Here is a 14,300-nt window from a genome sequence, read left to right on the forward strand (position 1 = left end):
GGGAGTGAAATAATGGAATTTAAAATATTTATGTGAGAATGATTTTTAAAAGCTAAGAATATCTCAACAAGTCTGAGAATTTTTATTTGGATGCACAAGCATCAACAGCTTATCAATACTCCTCAGTTTCTCAATCTTTTCAGCTTGTGTTTATTGACCATAGTTTCCAAATCTCCCTGCGTCCCTCTTTCACAACTTCACATTTCTACAACTCTCGCATTCTTTTGCTCCCTCAAAAATCTGCCTCCCCTTCCACTATGAGCTCTATTCATTTTCCCACACACGCTGCTTCTGGCAAAAATAAAGTACATTTAAGAGCATGAGTGTGTTTGCATGGGGTAGAACACAAGCAGCAGAAATTGCATCTCATATTCTTACTCAGTGCTAGGAAGGTGATCTTTCTGTTCTGCTTAATATTTGCAGTATCAATGCAATTCCCATTTATTCTCCTAATGTCATAATAAATAAATAAAAAATCTTGATACTAGCAGAACTGCTTTGTAATTCAGTCAGGTTTTGTCAAACAAACCAATGCAAATAAATAAAGTAATGCACACAAAACCATGAAAAGAGGTTTTTTTTCCTGCTCACTCCTCAGCGTGCAGCAATTCCAGAGTTTCTCAGAATTCAGGGAAGCACATGAGAGGAGTTTTGGCATGCATACTAAGAATTAGTCCAAGGATCAAGAAAGATATTAATGAGGTGCCACTGTAGTGTTCTTTGTAAGATTTTTCAAGTGTAAAGATGATTTTCAAATAATTTGTTACTTACTACTCCATGAAGGCTGCCATGTTTCAGGATGATGCCCTGAGATGCTTAAGCAAATTTTCTTCCCCACTTCAAACCTGCCATTAGCCTTTAAAGAAAGGATATAATAAAACATGGTTATTTTGTACAAAGAAAACAAGTTATTAAGATTATCATAAATCCATATGCAAACAATACTTGTAACTGTATTACTACCAACCTCACAAATATGGCATTCAGCCTTCCCAACAAAGAAGTCTGCCAACTCCCTTCATTCATACTCAAAGAGACCCCTACCTGATACATCCCAGTGTGCCATGATGGCTTGCCTGTTGCTCCTGTAAACCACACACGTGTGGAGAGTCTGAAAATCTATGGCTCTATGAAATTACACAGAAACACAGCCTTCACCCATATCATAGGTGTGCTTTACACACGTTAACAGAGACCACGTAGATCATGTAAGTTCACATAACTCCAACCCCCTGCTATGGGCAGGGACATCTCCCACCAGGCCAGGTTGCTCAAAGCTCCATCCAGCCTGGCCTTGTGCACAGTGGTGGCAGGCTGACAAATGGACAAGGTGATTTTCATGGTCATTTCCAACCATAATTTCTCTCTTGTTCTATGACCCACAGAGACAACAGAAAGATTAGACATCCATATAAGCAATTAGTCTCGGGGAAGCCTTCCTCTTGTAGACACAAAACTCCATCTAACCACAGAATACCAAAGTAACTTTGAAAGACTTCTGTCACTAGACTGGGAGCATTAATTGTACTATGCCCCCTGTCTTATAAAAGATAATGTTAACTTAGGTGACAGGAATCTTTCTCTCAGATATCCAAGGTAAAAATGAACATGTAAAAAAAATGAAAAACTAGTACATATTCTTACCGTCAGCAAAATAATGCTTGGTGGTTTCATGGGATATTCAGGTGGAAGCACTATTCGTCCGTGATATATTCCTCCATCAAAATCTGAATCTGGAGGACCTCTCACAGTAAAGTGCCATTCAAAAAGATTATCCTAAAATACCCACAGCAAAGGAAAAAGAAAAACGTGTCAAGGAAGTTGACATGTAATCATCATTTCTTTAGCCTCTGTTCTAATAATGAATGGCAAGTTTTAAAAGAAGAAAAAAAAAATCAGATAGAGATTAAGATAACCAACAGTATACTAAGACTTCACTGAAAAGGATAAATGAAGTAGCTTCCCTGGTAATTTTCTTACCATATGACTTAGTTGGAAAATTCAAATGTATCATTCAAGGTCTTCAACTCTATCTATGCCTATTATTAGAACAGTTTTATTTCCTGACATGTGGAATATAAGAGTCAAATATGGGAAAACTCAGTCTTTGCCCCACTGAATAATAGTTTATTCAGACTATTATAACAGAACTGGAGGGCTCTCTTCAAGTAAGAACATTAATCACAGACTCCTACGTCAAGATCTCCTCTGTGCCAGGGCAACACAGGGATCTGATGCAAGTTCCTGAGAATTCCCATCCTCATTTGTTTTTCCACAGACTCACCACTATCCTGCCTTACTGCAATACACAGAGTTTGAATTTCAGAATATTTTCATTGGACAAGGAAATAACTTCTTCTTAAGCATTATTTTGGGGAGCTCTGAGTTTGGCTTCGTGCTTTAGACATCCTGATGCTCATGATTCCTCGGACAAAAACAAGACGAGTCCTACTATTAACACTGCAGTCCAATGAAGCTTGCTGTTGGTGAATAAGGTCTCCTAACTAAAGCTGAACATAGGTATCACATGCCTGTGACTGCTCATCTTGCTACAGCTTTTCCCAAGGAAGGGAGCTGTCAACATTTCCAGCATTTCTTCTCACATACCATTGTTCACTTCTTAATGAGTCACTTTTCAAACCGCAAAATAAAGTTATCATTTCAATTACAAGTAATTGCATGAGCTAAACCTTACGTCTCACCTCAGAAAGAAGAAAACGAGGTACAGACCAAGGTTAGTCAGTACTAAAACAGAAACATGCTACCAGCTACAAGCATGTTTAATATGCTACATATTTCTGAAAGCAGTCAAATCAATTCCCCAAACTGAGCAAAACATAACTTTTATTTTTGTGATTATTCCAGAAAAATCAGAACGTGTTTCTTTTTATGCTTCTAAGCACCAGAATTCCACCATCCTTTCAACTCAAAACCCTCGTGTGATGCCATGTTCTGGATTTGGGATGAAAATAGTGGTGGTAACACTAATTTTTGATTACTGTAAAAAAGCTTAATTAAACTTAATAGTCTCAGGGAAGAGAAGGGGGAATAAACATATTGTACCCATGTGACAGAACTACACAGAATATGAAAACACTATTATTGTGTACTTTCACTAAAAATCTCAGCCCACAGTACTATTAAATATAGAATTCTGCTCTTGCTTTCCAAAACATCTGAAGAACTGAATTTACTTTAAGATAGTTTGCTGCTATTTAAATATGCACGTTTAAAGGTATATAGAGGACTTATAGCATATACTACAGAGCTTTATTACATGCTGCTGCAAGCGCATGGGGAAACAAACCTCCAAAGGCTGTGCATGATAATGATCTGTAGGATCCTTCAGTTCTGCAGCCTCTTTCATCAAACGTTTGACAGCTGAAAGAAAGAAAGCACGAAACATGAAAATAAAGAAAAATTAACACATACTGCACACAAACATACGTAAACACTTTGGAAAGAGCTCCTTTCAGCTAACTAATACTTCTAACACATCACAGCTTTTTCACTAAGTTAATAACCCAAGATACAAAATAAATTGCTCACGCTGAATAAATCTTTTAAATGACTCATTCAAGCACAGAGTTATAAAAAACGTTGCATGGTCACAAAGTTTCTCAAAAGAAAGCCTTAGCAGCAGAATTAAAATAGCGTTGCATTATTAACTTCGTCAAAGACTAAGAGAAAAAACAAGTATCATTAACCAAGTCCCAGTTTTCAAAGACAAGATGTAAGAGACTACCAATCCTAGTATTTTACCATAAGAGGTATATATTCACCTTTGAACAACTGCTGGAAATCTTTAACCTGACACCTCTTATGATCATTACGTGATTAGCTCCTTAATCAATCCAAAGGAGATCAAAGTAAGACCCGAGAGAAGCCAGCACAACAGCAGCACAAGGAGATCTGTGTTTGTATCATATTAGAAAACACATTCACCCAGCCAAAAAATTGGCCCAGTTCCCTGTAATCTAAACTTACTAACAAACATGGACACAATGATATTCTTCTAATTTCAGCACAGCCTTCACAGTTACTCTCTATCCTTCTTTTCAAAACAACCAGCACATCTCTCTTTGCATCACTTTCTTCCTTCCCCTTCAGTAATTTTTGTTTTCAGTGCTTGCCCAGCCAGGTGCTCTCATGAGCATCACGCAATAACTCCCAATAGGCCCAGCCAATCCAAAAAGCAGAGTGAACACAGGAATGACAGACAAGAAACTGAAGGATGTCACCTCATGTGCAAGATTAAAAAGGAAGTCATTACTACCTCCTGTTACTCAAAAAAAAACAAAAACAAAAAACCAACAATCTAGCAATATCAGTTACCCCCTTAAGAGGATATAATGGCAACAGGATGCCCTACTCCATCAGCTGCGGCCAGTTCAAGCCATGGATGTCTCTCCCACTCACGTAATTATATCCACGGAAAGAAAAATACTGCCCAAGTTCCCTTTTACCACAGCTTTTGAAAACACTGCGAGTAAAGCACAATTCCTGGATTTACACCACCCAACTCTGTGACCTGCCTTGCTTCTACAATGCTATGAAGGAAGCTACTCTGACCTCCCCACTATTTTAATTTCAATTTACAGTAAGGAGCTTTTTTCCTTCTTTACACTTCCTGATAATTATAAACAGGACAAAATTAATTCAGTCCAGAAAGCAAACATGCTCCACGGGAGCTCTCTGCTGCAGCAGGAAATACTGGCAACTCCTCACAGAGCTCCCGAGGTCACCCACTCTGCAGTGGAACAAATCCTACCAAGTAAAACCGTGAAGAATCTGAAAAATGAACCTAACAAAGCCTACCAAAGCTTCAACAAACAAAGTTAGTTTGGACCTAGCCTAAAAGGAGGGCTCTGGACACACACAGCAGCACTTTGGGCCTGTCCCACCAGGAGCAGCCCGCATGCCTGCAGCACAGGAACACAGGGATTTGCACCAGGAATGAACCCAGCCAGCTGCCAGGCACGGAGAACAAGCAGCTAGGCTCCTCTTAGACAGAATTTCAACACAAGAAGTTTAAGATATTTTTTTAAACAAAAGTCAAACTATAGATATAAGCCTACAAAACACATACTGAAAGAATACAAAATCCTATTCCACTCTTGGCACATGAAACACACCAAAATATACTGCTTAGCTTTTCTATATCAAAGATAAATTGCTTGTAAGAAGTTTTTGATATTAAACAAGGTAGTATGTTTTCAGAAAAAGCAGTATATGTACTTCCACATGTGACAGGTACGCTGACAGGTAGAGGAGATCAGGCTTGACTGACAGGGTTCATCCTGATAGCATAGGATTCAGTGTTTTTCAAAAGCCCTGACTTCATTAAGTACAGCTGCAGAATACATAAACAGTCCCTCCTTTAGCTACAGTTAACTACAGTGGAAAAAATGAAAGTAATTCCTGCAGTCTGCTAGCAACAAGTGCATGACACTTGTCCAAAGTTGGTTTAAAAGAATCTTGATGTGAAACATGGCATTTCAACCCACTCAAAAAAAGGAAGAAAAAAAAAGTCACACTGACTCATCTGAGTACCTGGCAATGGCAATTCTGAAAAAATGAGAACAATTTGGATTCATTCAATACAAAGAACTGCAAACTGTTACCAAGTCCAGAAGTATCGCTAACTCTTGTGGGGAGGAATATCACTGTTAACAAGCAAAATCTGTGTGATGGACACACGTATGACCAGTAGGTTTATTTCTATTCAAAAAGTATTTTAGTTAAATCCTACTTCTTATTACGAATAATTCATCCTGCAGTTTGTCTTGGACCATGCCTGAAGTTCTATTCGTGTCCTCCTGCTACTGTGCTCAATTTAGATAACTCTGCACCTAGGAGCTCAGGAAAACACTGTACAAAGAAAATGTAAATGATCAACTTCCTAAATGTAAATATTATTGCTTGTGATGGAATTTGAACACCTGTGGTATTTGTCTTAGTAAAATATTAACAGGTTTCTAAAAATAAGGTCTATCATGAATATAAAGATAGCCTGAAAATAAAGCAATTGTATGTAGCCAGACAGGGCCTTGTTTTGATACCAGTCTTCTGTATTTAACAAGGGATTTCAGTTCATTTTTGCATAACCAATGAACACTTTGCATTGCAATCCAACGAGCTGATAAGATAAGAGCGTTATATTAATGCAAATAACCCGTAACAAAGAGACTGACTGCAGCATAAGGAAGGTGACACTTTCGCTCACGGGAAGCCCAGACTAACACTCAGAAAACCAAAGCCTCATACATCGCTACCAGCTTCCTAAAGGCCTGCCCTAACATCCACACCAAGTAGCAGCGCAGAGCTCCACGACAAGGGCATCAGTGAGGCAGCTCATGGTGCAAAGCCCACAGCAGTGCAGCCTCAACCCTCAAGTTGAGTTATCAAACACTTTCAATTACAGCTCTCTTACATGGAGAACTGTACTTTTTCAAGTTGCATTATACTCCTAGAGACTGGTTTATAAGAACTACACACAGGGAGCCTAACATATAACTGTGTGTGACCTTCACTGGCACCAGGTATCTGTGGGTTGATCACTGCAGATGTGATTTTCCTGGACAGCTTAAAATCTGTCCATTGCATGCAATCACAGTAATTAAAACAATAAACAGGGTGGATAGGGGTCAGGAAAGTAACCTGCAGAACAGCATGTTCTGCTCTACAACCAGGTACCTGGTGGTAACTACTCTAGCAATAAGACTATTGCCAAACTTACAGCTAAGCAGCACATGGCTAAAGCTTTTGTGCTCCACCTCTCCATTCTTCCTGTCTATTCATTTTTAGCCTCACTTTTCTTATCACTAAATTAAAATATGCCTTCAACCAGATTTTTTAAAAATTCCTTTATATTTTTTGTACATCTTTAAAAAAAAAAAAAAAATTGACCATATTTTTATAAAATTTACACAGCTGTTCACAGTCACTCAATTCTGAACTGAGACCACATTTACAATTTCCTTAGAGGACTGAGATACTTTTTTTTTTTTTTTTGCAAGACAAGTTCACATCCCAGTCATATCCACCCAAAAATCATATGTCGAGAAGATAGATGAAGGTTCCAATCACCCCAGTCTTTAAGCCACTGATGGGCATCTTTTGAGATAACAACAAAAAAATCTTACAGAACCAAAACATGCAATTGCAGAATCCTAATATCTGGGGCAGCCACAGGTTCCAAAATTGCTTTTATTTTAAAATTCAGTTTGACAGTTGCTTTCCATCTCTGGGGCCTCACTGCCATCCTCTCCCAAGACCCACATGACTCCTGCACTCATACAGACTATTGAGAACTGAGAGGGGAAAAAACAAAAAAAAACAGGAAGGCTTTTATTGAGCCTTCTAACCCTCGGGAGCAACACACCTTCACTCTGTTTCCCTCAGAACAGGGAGCTACATTTCAAAGCAACTGTTCAATCAACACAAAGTAGGATAAAGCTTATCAAGGGTAAGGTGCTTGTTGGATACATTAAGACCAAACAACATCTTCAGCCTGCCTCGAGTTTTTAACATCTATTCAACCTGTTTCCTTTACTTTCTATTGACTGTTTTTTAGTAACAGAGAACTAACATACACTTGGTGGCATGAAATGCTTCCTTACTTGCATAGAAGTACAGAGCGGAGAGAAAAGTATAGATTGTAGGAAAGCATTTCTTCACCCTGCAGTAAATGAATTAAAGACGACAGCTAAGAGGATCACCATCTAGGCATATTATGCTCCCCATGCATCCAGCAAATGCAGGACATGTACTCCATGCCTCACTCCATTGCTGTTCGCAGCCCCTCAGGCCCACATCAGTACGTCTCTACATAAGAAGCCCTGCTAAAAGGAAACAACTCTAATAAAACCACCACTGTTGTTGGCAGGTTCCACGTGAGCCACTAAGCAGGTGGTCACAGTTCTGTGTATGTGTCTGTGCTAATACCTGCTCCTAAGACTGGTGATGTCCCATGAGAAATAAGAGGCCAAGGAATCCTGTCACTGCATGAGAGTGGCTGCAAGGTTTGACATCTGACCTTGCAGCAGGCTGAGGGACACAACATTTAGGGAAAAAGCAAAAATAAAGATTAAAAAAAAAAGCTAAAGTGCTTATTGCAAGTAGCTGTCAAATTTCAGAAACAGAGATGTTCTCTAAGCACAGAGAGGATGAGGTCTGTGTTTCAGTGCGCTGAGCTTTACTACTAACAGGAGCAGTTTATCAGCCATATGGTAGCAGGCTGACATACACTGCCTAATCCATTTTGAAATTTCAAGACAGAAAGCAGCTTGTCCTTTTAGAAGTGCCAAGAACAGAAATAAAAATATGAAGCAAAAGCTTAATAGGCTTTGCCTTACTGAGGCAATACAAAGAAGTGTGAAGCACAGAGTGGTAAATTTTCTTCTTTCATACATTAATGATCCTTTGGGGAAGAATTTAAAAAAAAAATAATAATAATAATCACATTCATTGATTATGTGAGGGGCAGTTTCAGGTGGCTGCTCCACACATCCTCACCCCTAGAGAGGACAGGTGACAATGGCCAGCAGCAGCTTCACTCATCAGCCAAGCCCAGACAGCACTTCCATGCACCGCTGTGGCTGAATGGGAGTTGCTGAAGCACCTGTGGCATTGCCCTGCTCGACACTGGGACAAAGGTGTGCAGCAACAGTACTCTTAGTTTGAGCTATATGAAAGCATAAAAAGAAAAAAAAAAAAGGGCACCAGAAAGACCAGCTGATCCTCATCACAAGTCCAGTGTAACGCACCTACTCACAGAAATAGTGCCCATGTAGCATCACTGAAGAACTTCAGCTCATATCACGGCTTTACAGCAGAATTTGGCTTAAGAGCAACAAAAGAACAAGTTTCTTTCAATCAAATTTTCTTATTTAAAACATGTTCTTCTCTAATTGCAAACAATTTTTTAAGAAGTCTGCTATCACTTTTAAATAAACTTTTCCTAATCTTTGTAAGTAGTATTTGCCCTCTTTACAACTATTGAGCAGACAGAAGTCAGCATCTGGAACCAGAGTTTGCTCATGCAGAAGCAGATTTCAACAGGCAAAGCCTTTCGTGCTGGTACAAAACAGTTATAAGAATCACAGAATCATAGAATCACCAAAGTTGGAAAAGACTTCCAAGATATCCAGTCCAGCCTTCCACCTGTCACCAACATTTACCACTAAACCATGTCCCCAAGCACACATCTAAATGTTCCTTGAACACCTCCAGAGATGGTGACTCCACCACTTCCCTGTGCAGCACTTGATTGCTCTTTCAGAGAAGAAAATTTCCCTAATATTCATCGTGAATCTTCCCTGGTGCAACTTGAGGCCATTCCCTCTTGTGCCGTCACTAGGTACATAGGAGAAGAGGCTGACACCCGCTTTGCCACAACCTCCCTTTAGGTAGTTTTAGTGAGCAATAAGGTCTCCCCTGAGCCTCCTTCAGAGGAAACAGCCCCAGTTCCCTCAGCCACTCCTGTAAGCCTTGTGCTCCAGAGCTCTCACAGCTTTGTTGCCCTTCTCCAAACACACTTCAGGGCCCCAAAGTCTTTGTTGGGAAGGGCCAAAAACTGGACACAGTACTTGAGGTGCGGCCTCACCAGAGCTGAGTGCAGAGAGATGATCACTTCCCTGCTCCTGCTGGCAAACTGCTTCTGATACAAGCCAGGATGCCATTGGCTTTCTTGGCCATCTGGGCACACTGCTGGCTCGTGTTCAGTTAAGCGCCAACCAATACTACCAGGTCTGTTTTCTCTACAAAGTCTTCCAGCCACTCTGCCTCAAGCCTGTAGCACTGCCTAGGGTTCTTGAGGGCAAAGTGCAGGATCCAGATCTTGGTCTTGTTAAACCTCATCCTACAGACTTCAGCCCAGCTATCCAGCCTGTCCAGATAGGCCCTCTGTAGGGCCTTCCTTCACACAAGCAGATTAACACTCTCTGCCAGCTTGTCATCATCTGCAAACTTACTGAGGGTGCACTCAACGTCCTCATCCAAGTTATCAATAAAGACACTGAAAAGGACAGGCCCCAGTACCAACTCACGTTTCTCATTACTGGAAATAGGAAACATGGTGGATTCGTTATCAAGTATTTCAGTACACTTACATTAATTACAGCAGTCTTAAAATTAGAGCATTGTACACTTCCATCTTCAGTTGAATGGCAATTGTAAAAAAAAAAAAAAAAAAAAAAGCACTCCGTTTACACTGCACATTTAAACACAACAAAAGAAAATTGTAAAACATAGAAATATTAAATAATCGAACGTGCCCATCTACTTGCTCAGCAGAAAGAAGTGCCAGACTAAGTGCTTTGTGTAAAAATAATTAACTCATGTTAATGGGTAAAAACAGTTGAAGAAACAGTATTTACTTGGAATTTCTTTTTGGTATTTAATATCTTCTGCTCATATTTTTATAGGAAGATTTACTGCATTATTGGCTTCTGAAACAAGTGATTTAAAGCAAATCTTTAACAGGTTTTCACCAGCCATATGTTATAGAGCATGTTTGATCTGGGGAAGCAATATCGACCTACTGTATGAGTCATTTATTTTTCCTGAAAGAGGTTTGTTTTGCAATAGAACAGCACAGGCAGTGAAAATCAAGTCAGTAAAGAGAATTTTCACTTGAAAACAAGAGAGTGGAAAAATGCTTCACAAATATTTGCCGGTGATCCCAAAGTTACACCATCACCACTACTTCCAGTGACGTGGCAAACCTGAACTGGTGAATATGTTTGCCTGCCCTTGAAGTACACATGTGCAGCATACCAGAAATCTACCTTCCTGGTATTTTAAAATATAACGAGCACATGACTTGCTTTGTGCTCCTCATTACTCAGTTAGGTAAGTTGGGTGTGAGGAACAAAGACAGAAAAGAAAACATAATTTAGCAATAGACACAGACATGTTCTGTGAACAAGCCTGTCATTTGCATTTGCAAAGCACAAGTCATCTCGATGCTAAGTTTCTCCCCGCCCCCCATGCTGGTAATAGGACAGTATAGTCACAGTAACATGAAGTTGATAACACCTGCTGCCCAAAGTTGGGCTGGAGCAACAGGGGCAGGACAATGATTGACCCAGAAATGCAGCCAGCCCTCACAGTCCCAGAAGCTCTGCTGGAGAAGCCACAGAGGCACACAGCCACAGACAGGTCGCTGCCCCAGGAGGGAGCCCACCTGGACTCAGGGCCCTTGCTGGGAAGGGAATCCCTCTCTGCCCTTCCTGTGCTGTTTCTCAGGACATCACAGAATCATAGAATGGCCTGGATTGAAAAGGACTACAATGATCATCTATGTGCAGGCAATCACTAGACCAGGCTGCCCAGAACCACATCCAGCCTGGCCTTGACTCACCTGAGGAAAACCCTCGTTTAAGGACTCAAAATGCTGCCTGGTGCTGGCAACACAAGAATTTTATTGCAGAAGCCCTTGAACACACATATACACGCACGTGTAGGTGTGGCACATAAAAACAGCACACAACAGCTCATGAAAAAGCCTCACTGCACAGACTTAGCTAACATCACCGCCCGTCCCTCCCCACCCGCAGGCCCGAGGAGCCAGCAAACACCTGACAGCACGGGCACAGCCACGTTCGCACACCAGCAGGCAGCAGTTCCAACCTACGCGTCCACCAACCACGAAAAAGAATACAAAGGCGTGGACACATACAGACACGGCGCCCCGAGATACTCCCCTCAACGAGAGCTCCAGCGTCTCCAAGCATCGCGGGCCGACCCGCCTTGCGCAGCCGGCATCAGCAGCACGGCCCGGACCCGCCCGGCTCGCCCTGCCGCTCGCCCCCCTTGCCGGCCCTCGCCGCCCCAGTGGCGCTGAGGCCGGGCCGCAGTTCTGCCCTTTGTTGGGCGAGCGCTCGGCCCCCCCAGCCCGGCCCGCTCCCTCCCGCCCAGCCGCGGCCCGAAGAGCGGCTTGCTGCGGCCTACCCGGGCTCTTGAGGTTGTAGCGGGCCTCCATGGCAGCCGGCACTACTCTCCCTCCACGGCGTCTCCGGTGGTGGCGGCCGGGGGAAACCGAGGAGGAAGAAGACGCGGCTCGACCCGCCTCGCCTCGGGAAACTCCCCTGACGTGGCGGAGGGAGGCACCTGCCGTACCGGCGCCGCCCCCCGGAGCCGCCCCGCTAGCAGGGCCGAGCTGCACTGCTGTTGGCTGCGGGCGGCCCGCGCCCAGTGGCGCTGTGGCAGCGGCCCGCGGGCGTGATTCCGTTGGGAAAGAAGGTCGATGGCAGCCTCGGGCTGAATACGTGGGGACCCGCTCACACAGCCACGGGCTTGGCTGCCTTCGGAACGGAGTGCCGTCCTTGTTACTCCTGGGCTGAGCGGAACGGGCTCACTTCAGTCCTGGCTGGTGGAATGCGGGGGGCCGGGGCAGGACCACCATTCCCAGTGTACGTGGATGGCAGTGATGCTATGCCGAAGCTACCAGGCCTGGGGCTGGACTGCGCTCTATTCCTTCTTTGCAGTGTTCCCTCTTCTTTCCTGCAAAATGTTGGAGGTGTTCCGGAACAGCACATGCCTGGAAAGAGGAGAGGTGTGGAAATGGACTGTGCCAAGGCAAGGAGTCCAACCGCTGGGTCATGGCCTTGCGTGTCTCCATTATGCCTCTCCATCTCAAGCTGCCAGTCATGGCACAAGGAACTTGGGGACCTCACAGCCAGAGCAGGGTGCTTTGAAAACCATTGGCTTTCCACCCTGCTGCCAAACAAACAACTCATCCAAAACAGTTAACAGAGCTGTAGGATGTAGTAGCATCATGCTTGTTTCTTTTCAAGATCACACAAGACTGAGATAGGGCCATATGCCTATGACCATTGGTTTAGGCATGAATTACCAGCAGAAGCTTGACTTGATAAACAGATCAGATCCCTTTTTCCATGTCACAATGCTGAAGGAATTTTTGGTTGCATTTACAATATCGGCTTTTCTGCTGCCTGGTAACAGCCGCAATACATTTGGGATAGCACTTTCATCAATTTAAAACTAAGGAAATGACTACCAAGTTGAAGTGGTCAAGTTCTCAGCAATTTCAGTCTTCCATTAATTCACTGGAAGATGCAAGAAAATAGAGCTTTTACATGCTTGTCTTTAACAACACAAGCTCGACACTCTTGTTTCTAGATCTTTAATTCACCTGGATTTTGCCTTGGTTACTTTTATACTGAGACGGCAGGCACTGGATGCCACATTCACAAACCATTACAGACATTCTTAGCAGCTATGTCTCAGCTTTCCTCACTTGCCCAAGCCACCTTGCCATGCAGTGAGAGAAGGGCTTTGAGATCTGACTAAATCTTGCCCTGCCCTGAAGCAGCACGGTAGTATTTTGCAGTCAGAAATGTGAAATTCTATGTAAAAAAAAAATAATCTGGGATCTACTTTGATAGAAGGTATCTCAAATAATATATGATCATTGGAATAATGGCATGAATTGAGAAGAGTGATATTTATGATGAAGAGCAGTACAGAGTTCAGCATTCTCTTCTGGGCTCTGGTTTTGAACCTGGCAGCACTTACAGTGTAATTTTACACAACTCAAGGAGGAAGCACCTGTAACTAACATGAAACTGGGGTTTTTAGCTAAAAAAAGCATATACATTAGCTACATAGCAGCTAAATACTACTGAAAATAAACTGAATAGACATAAATGTTGAGTAACAGAAATTCTCTGAAGGGACGTTTTCTCCATTTAATTAAGCTACTTCATGGCCTGTACTGGTGCTGGATAACCACAAGAAGTTGTGCAGAACTAGCAGTAAGAGACTGCTTTTACTTTCAGACTCATTGCCTGACTGACAGTTGAGGCTACAGACGATGAACGCTGCCAGGTGATTCAGTTGTGAAACCACTGATGCCTGTGAGACAGTGTTGTAATGTGTGCATGGACAGAAATCTGGGGCTTATTTTCCCAGTGCTGCTTGTCACCAGCTGCACGTGACAGATAGGAGCAAGCATTGCACAGCCTGGGCATAGTCAGTGCTGCCAAAATAGTCAGCTTGCCTCCCCTTCCTTCATGTGACTGCAAATGCCCTATTTGTGTTTTCATTCTCCCTTTTGTTCAGACTTTTTGCACAGAGGGGCCATTTTGTTCTAGAACTTTTTTTTTTTTTTTTTAAATGCCAAATATAATGGCAAAACTGCAGTCAAATCCCAGACATTAACAGCACTTCATTCTGGCTGTGTATCCTGTCATATGATCTACCACCCTGGTGGAAAATGAAACATGCTCAGCTGAAGCATATAGAAACTGAAATTTTGCCAGAACACAGCTACA

General features: G+C 42.5%; 1 protein-coding gene across 1 annotated transcript in view; it reads right to left on the reverse strand.

Annotated features, from left to right (window-relative positions):
* The window catches only part of UBE2J1 (ubiquitin conjugating enzyme E2 J1), a 25,069-nt gene extending 12,975 nt beyond the window's left edge, over positions 1–12,094 (reverse strand). The window contains exons 1-4 of the mRNA XM_042830418.1: positions 11,956–12,094; positions 3,308–3,381; positions 1,645–1,776; positions 772–856 (exon numbers count right to left, since the gene is read on the reverse strand). Of these exons, the coding sequence (XP_042686352.1) occupies positions 772–856; positions 1,645–1,776; positions 3,308–3,381; positions 11,956–11,986 (322 nt within the window). The 5' untranslated portion in view covers positions 11,987–12,094. The remainder of the gene's footprint in view (positions 1–771; positions 857–1,644; positions 1,777–3,307; positions 3,382–11,955) is intronic.
* Positions 12,095–14,300: the final 2,206 nt, after the last annotated feature.

The sequence above is a fragment of the Centrocercus urophasianus genome, unplaced genomic scaffold, assembly GCF_019232065.1.
Source record: "Centrocercus urophasianus isolate 14NV4802_14NV808 unplaced genomic scaffold, USGS_Curo_1.0 seq_10, whole genome shotgun sequence".
Lineage (NCBI taxonomy): Eukaryota > Metazoa > Chordata > Aves > Galliformes > Phasianidae > Centrocercus > Centrocercus urophasianus.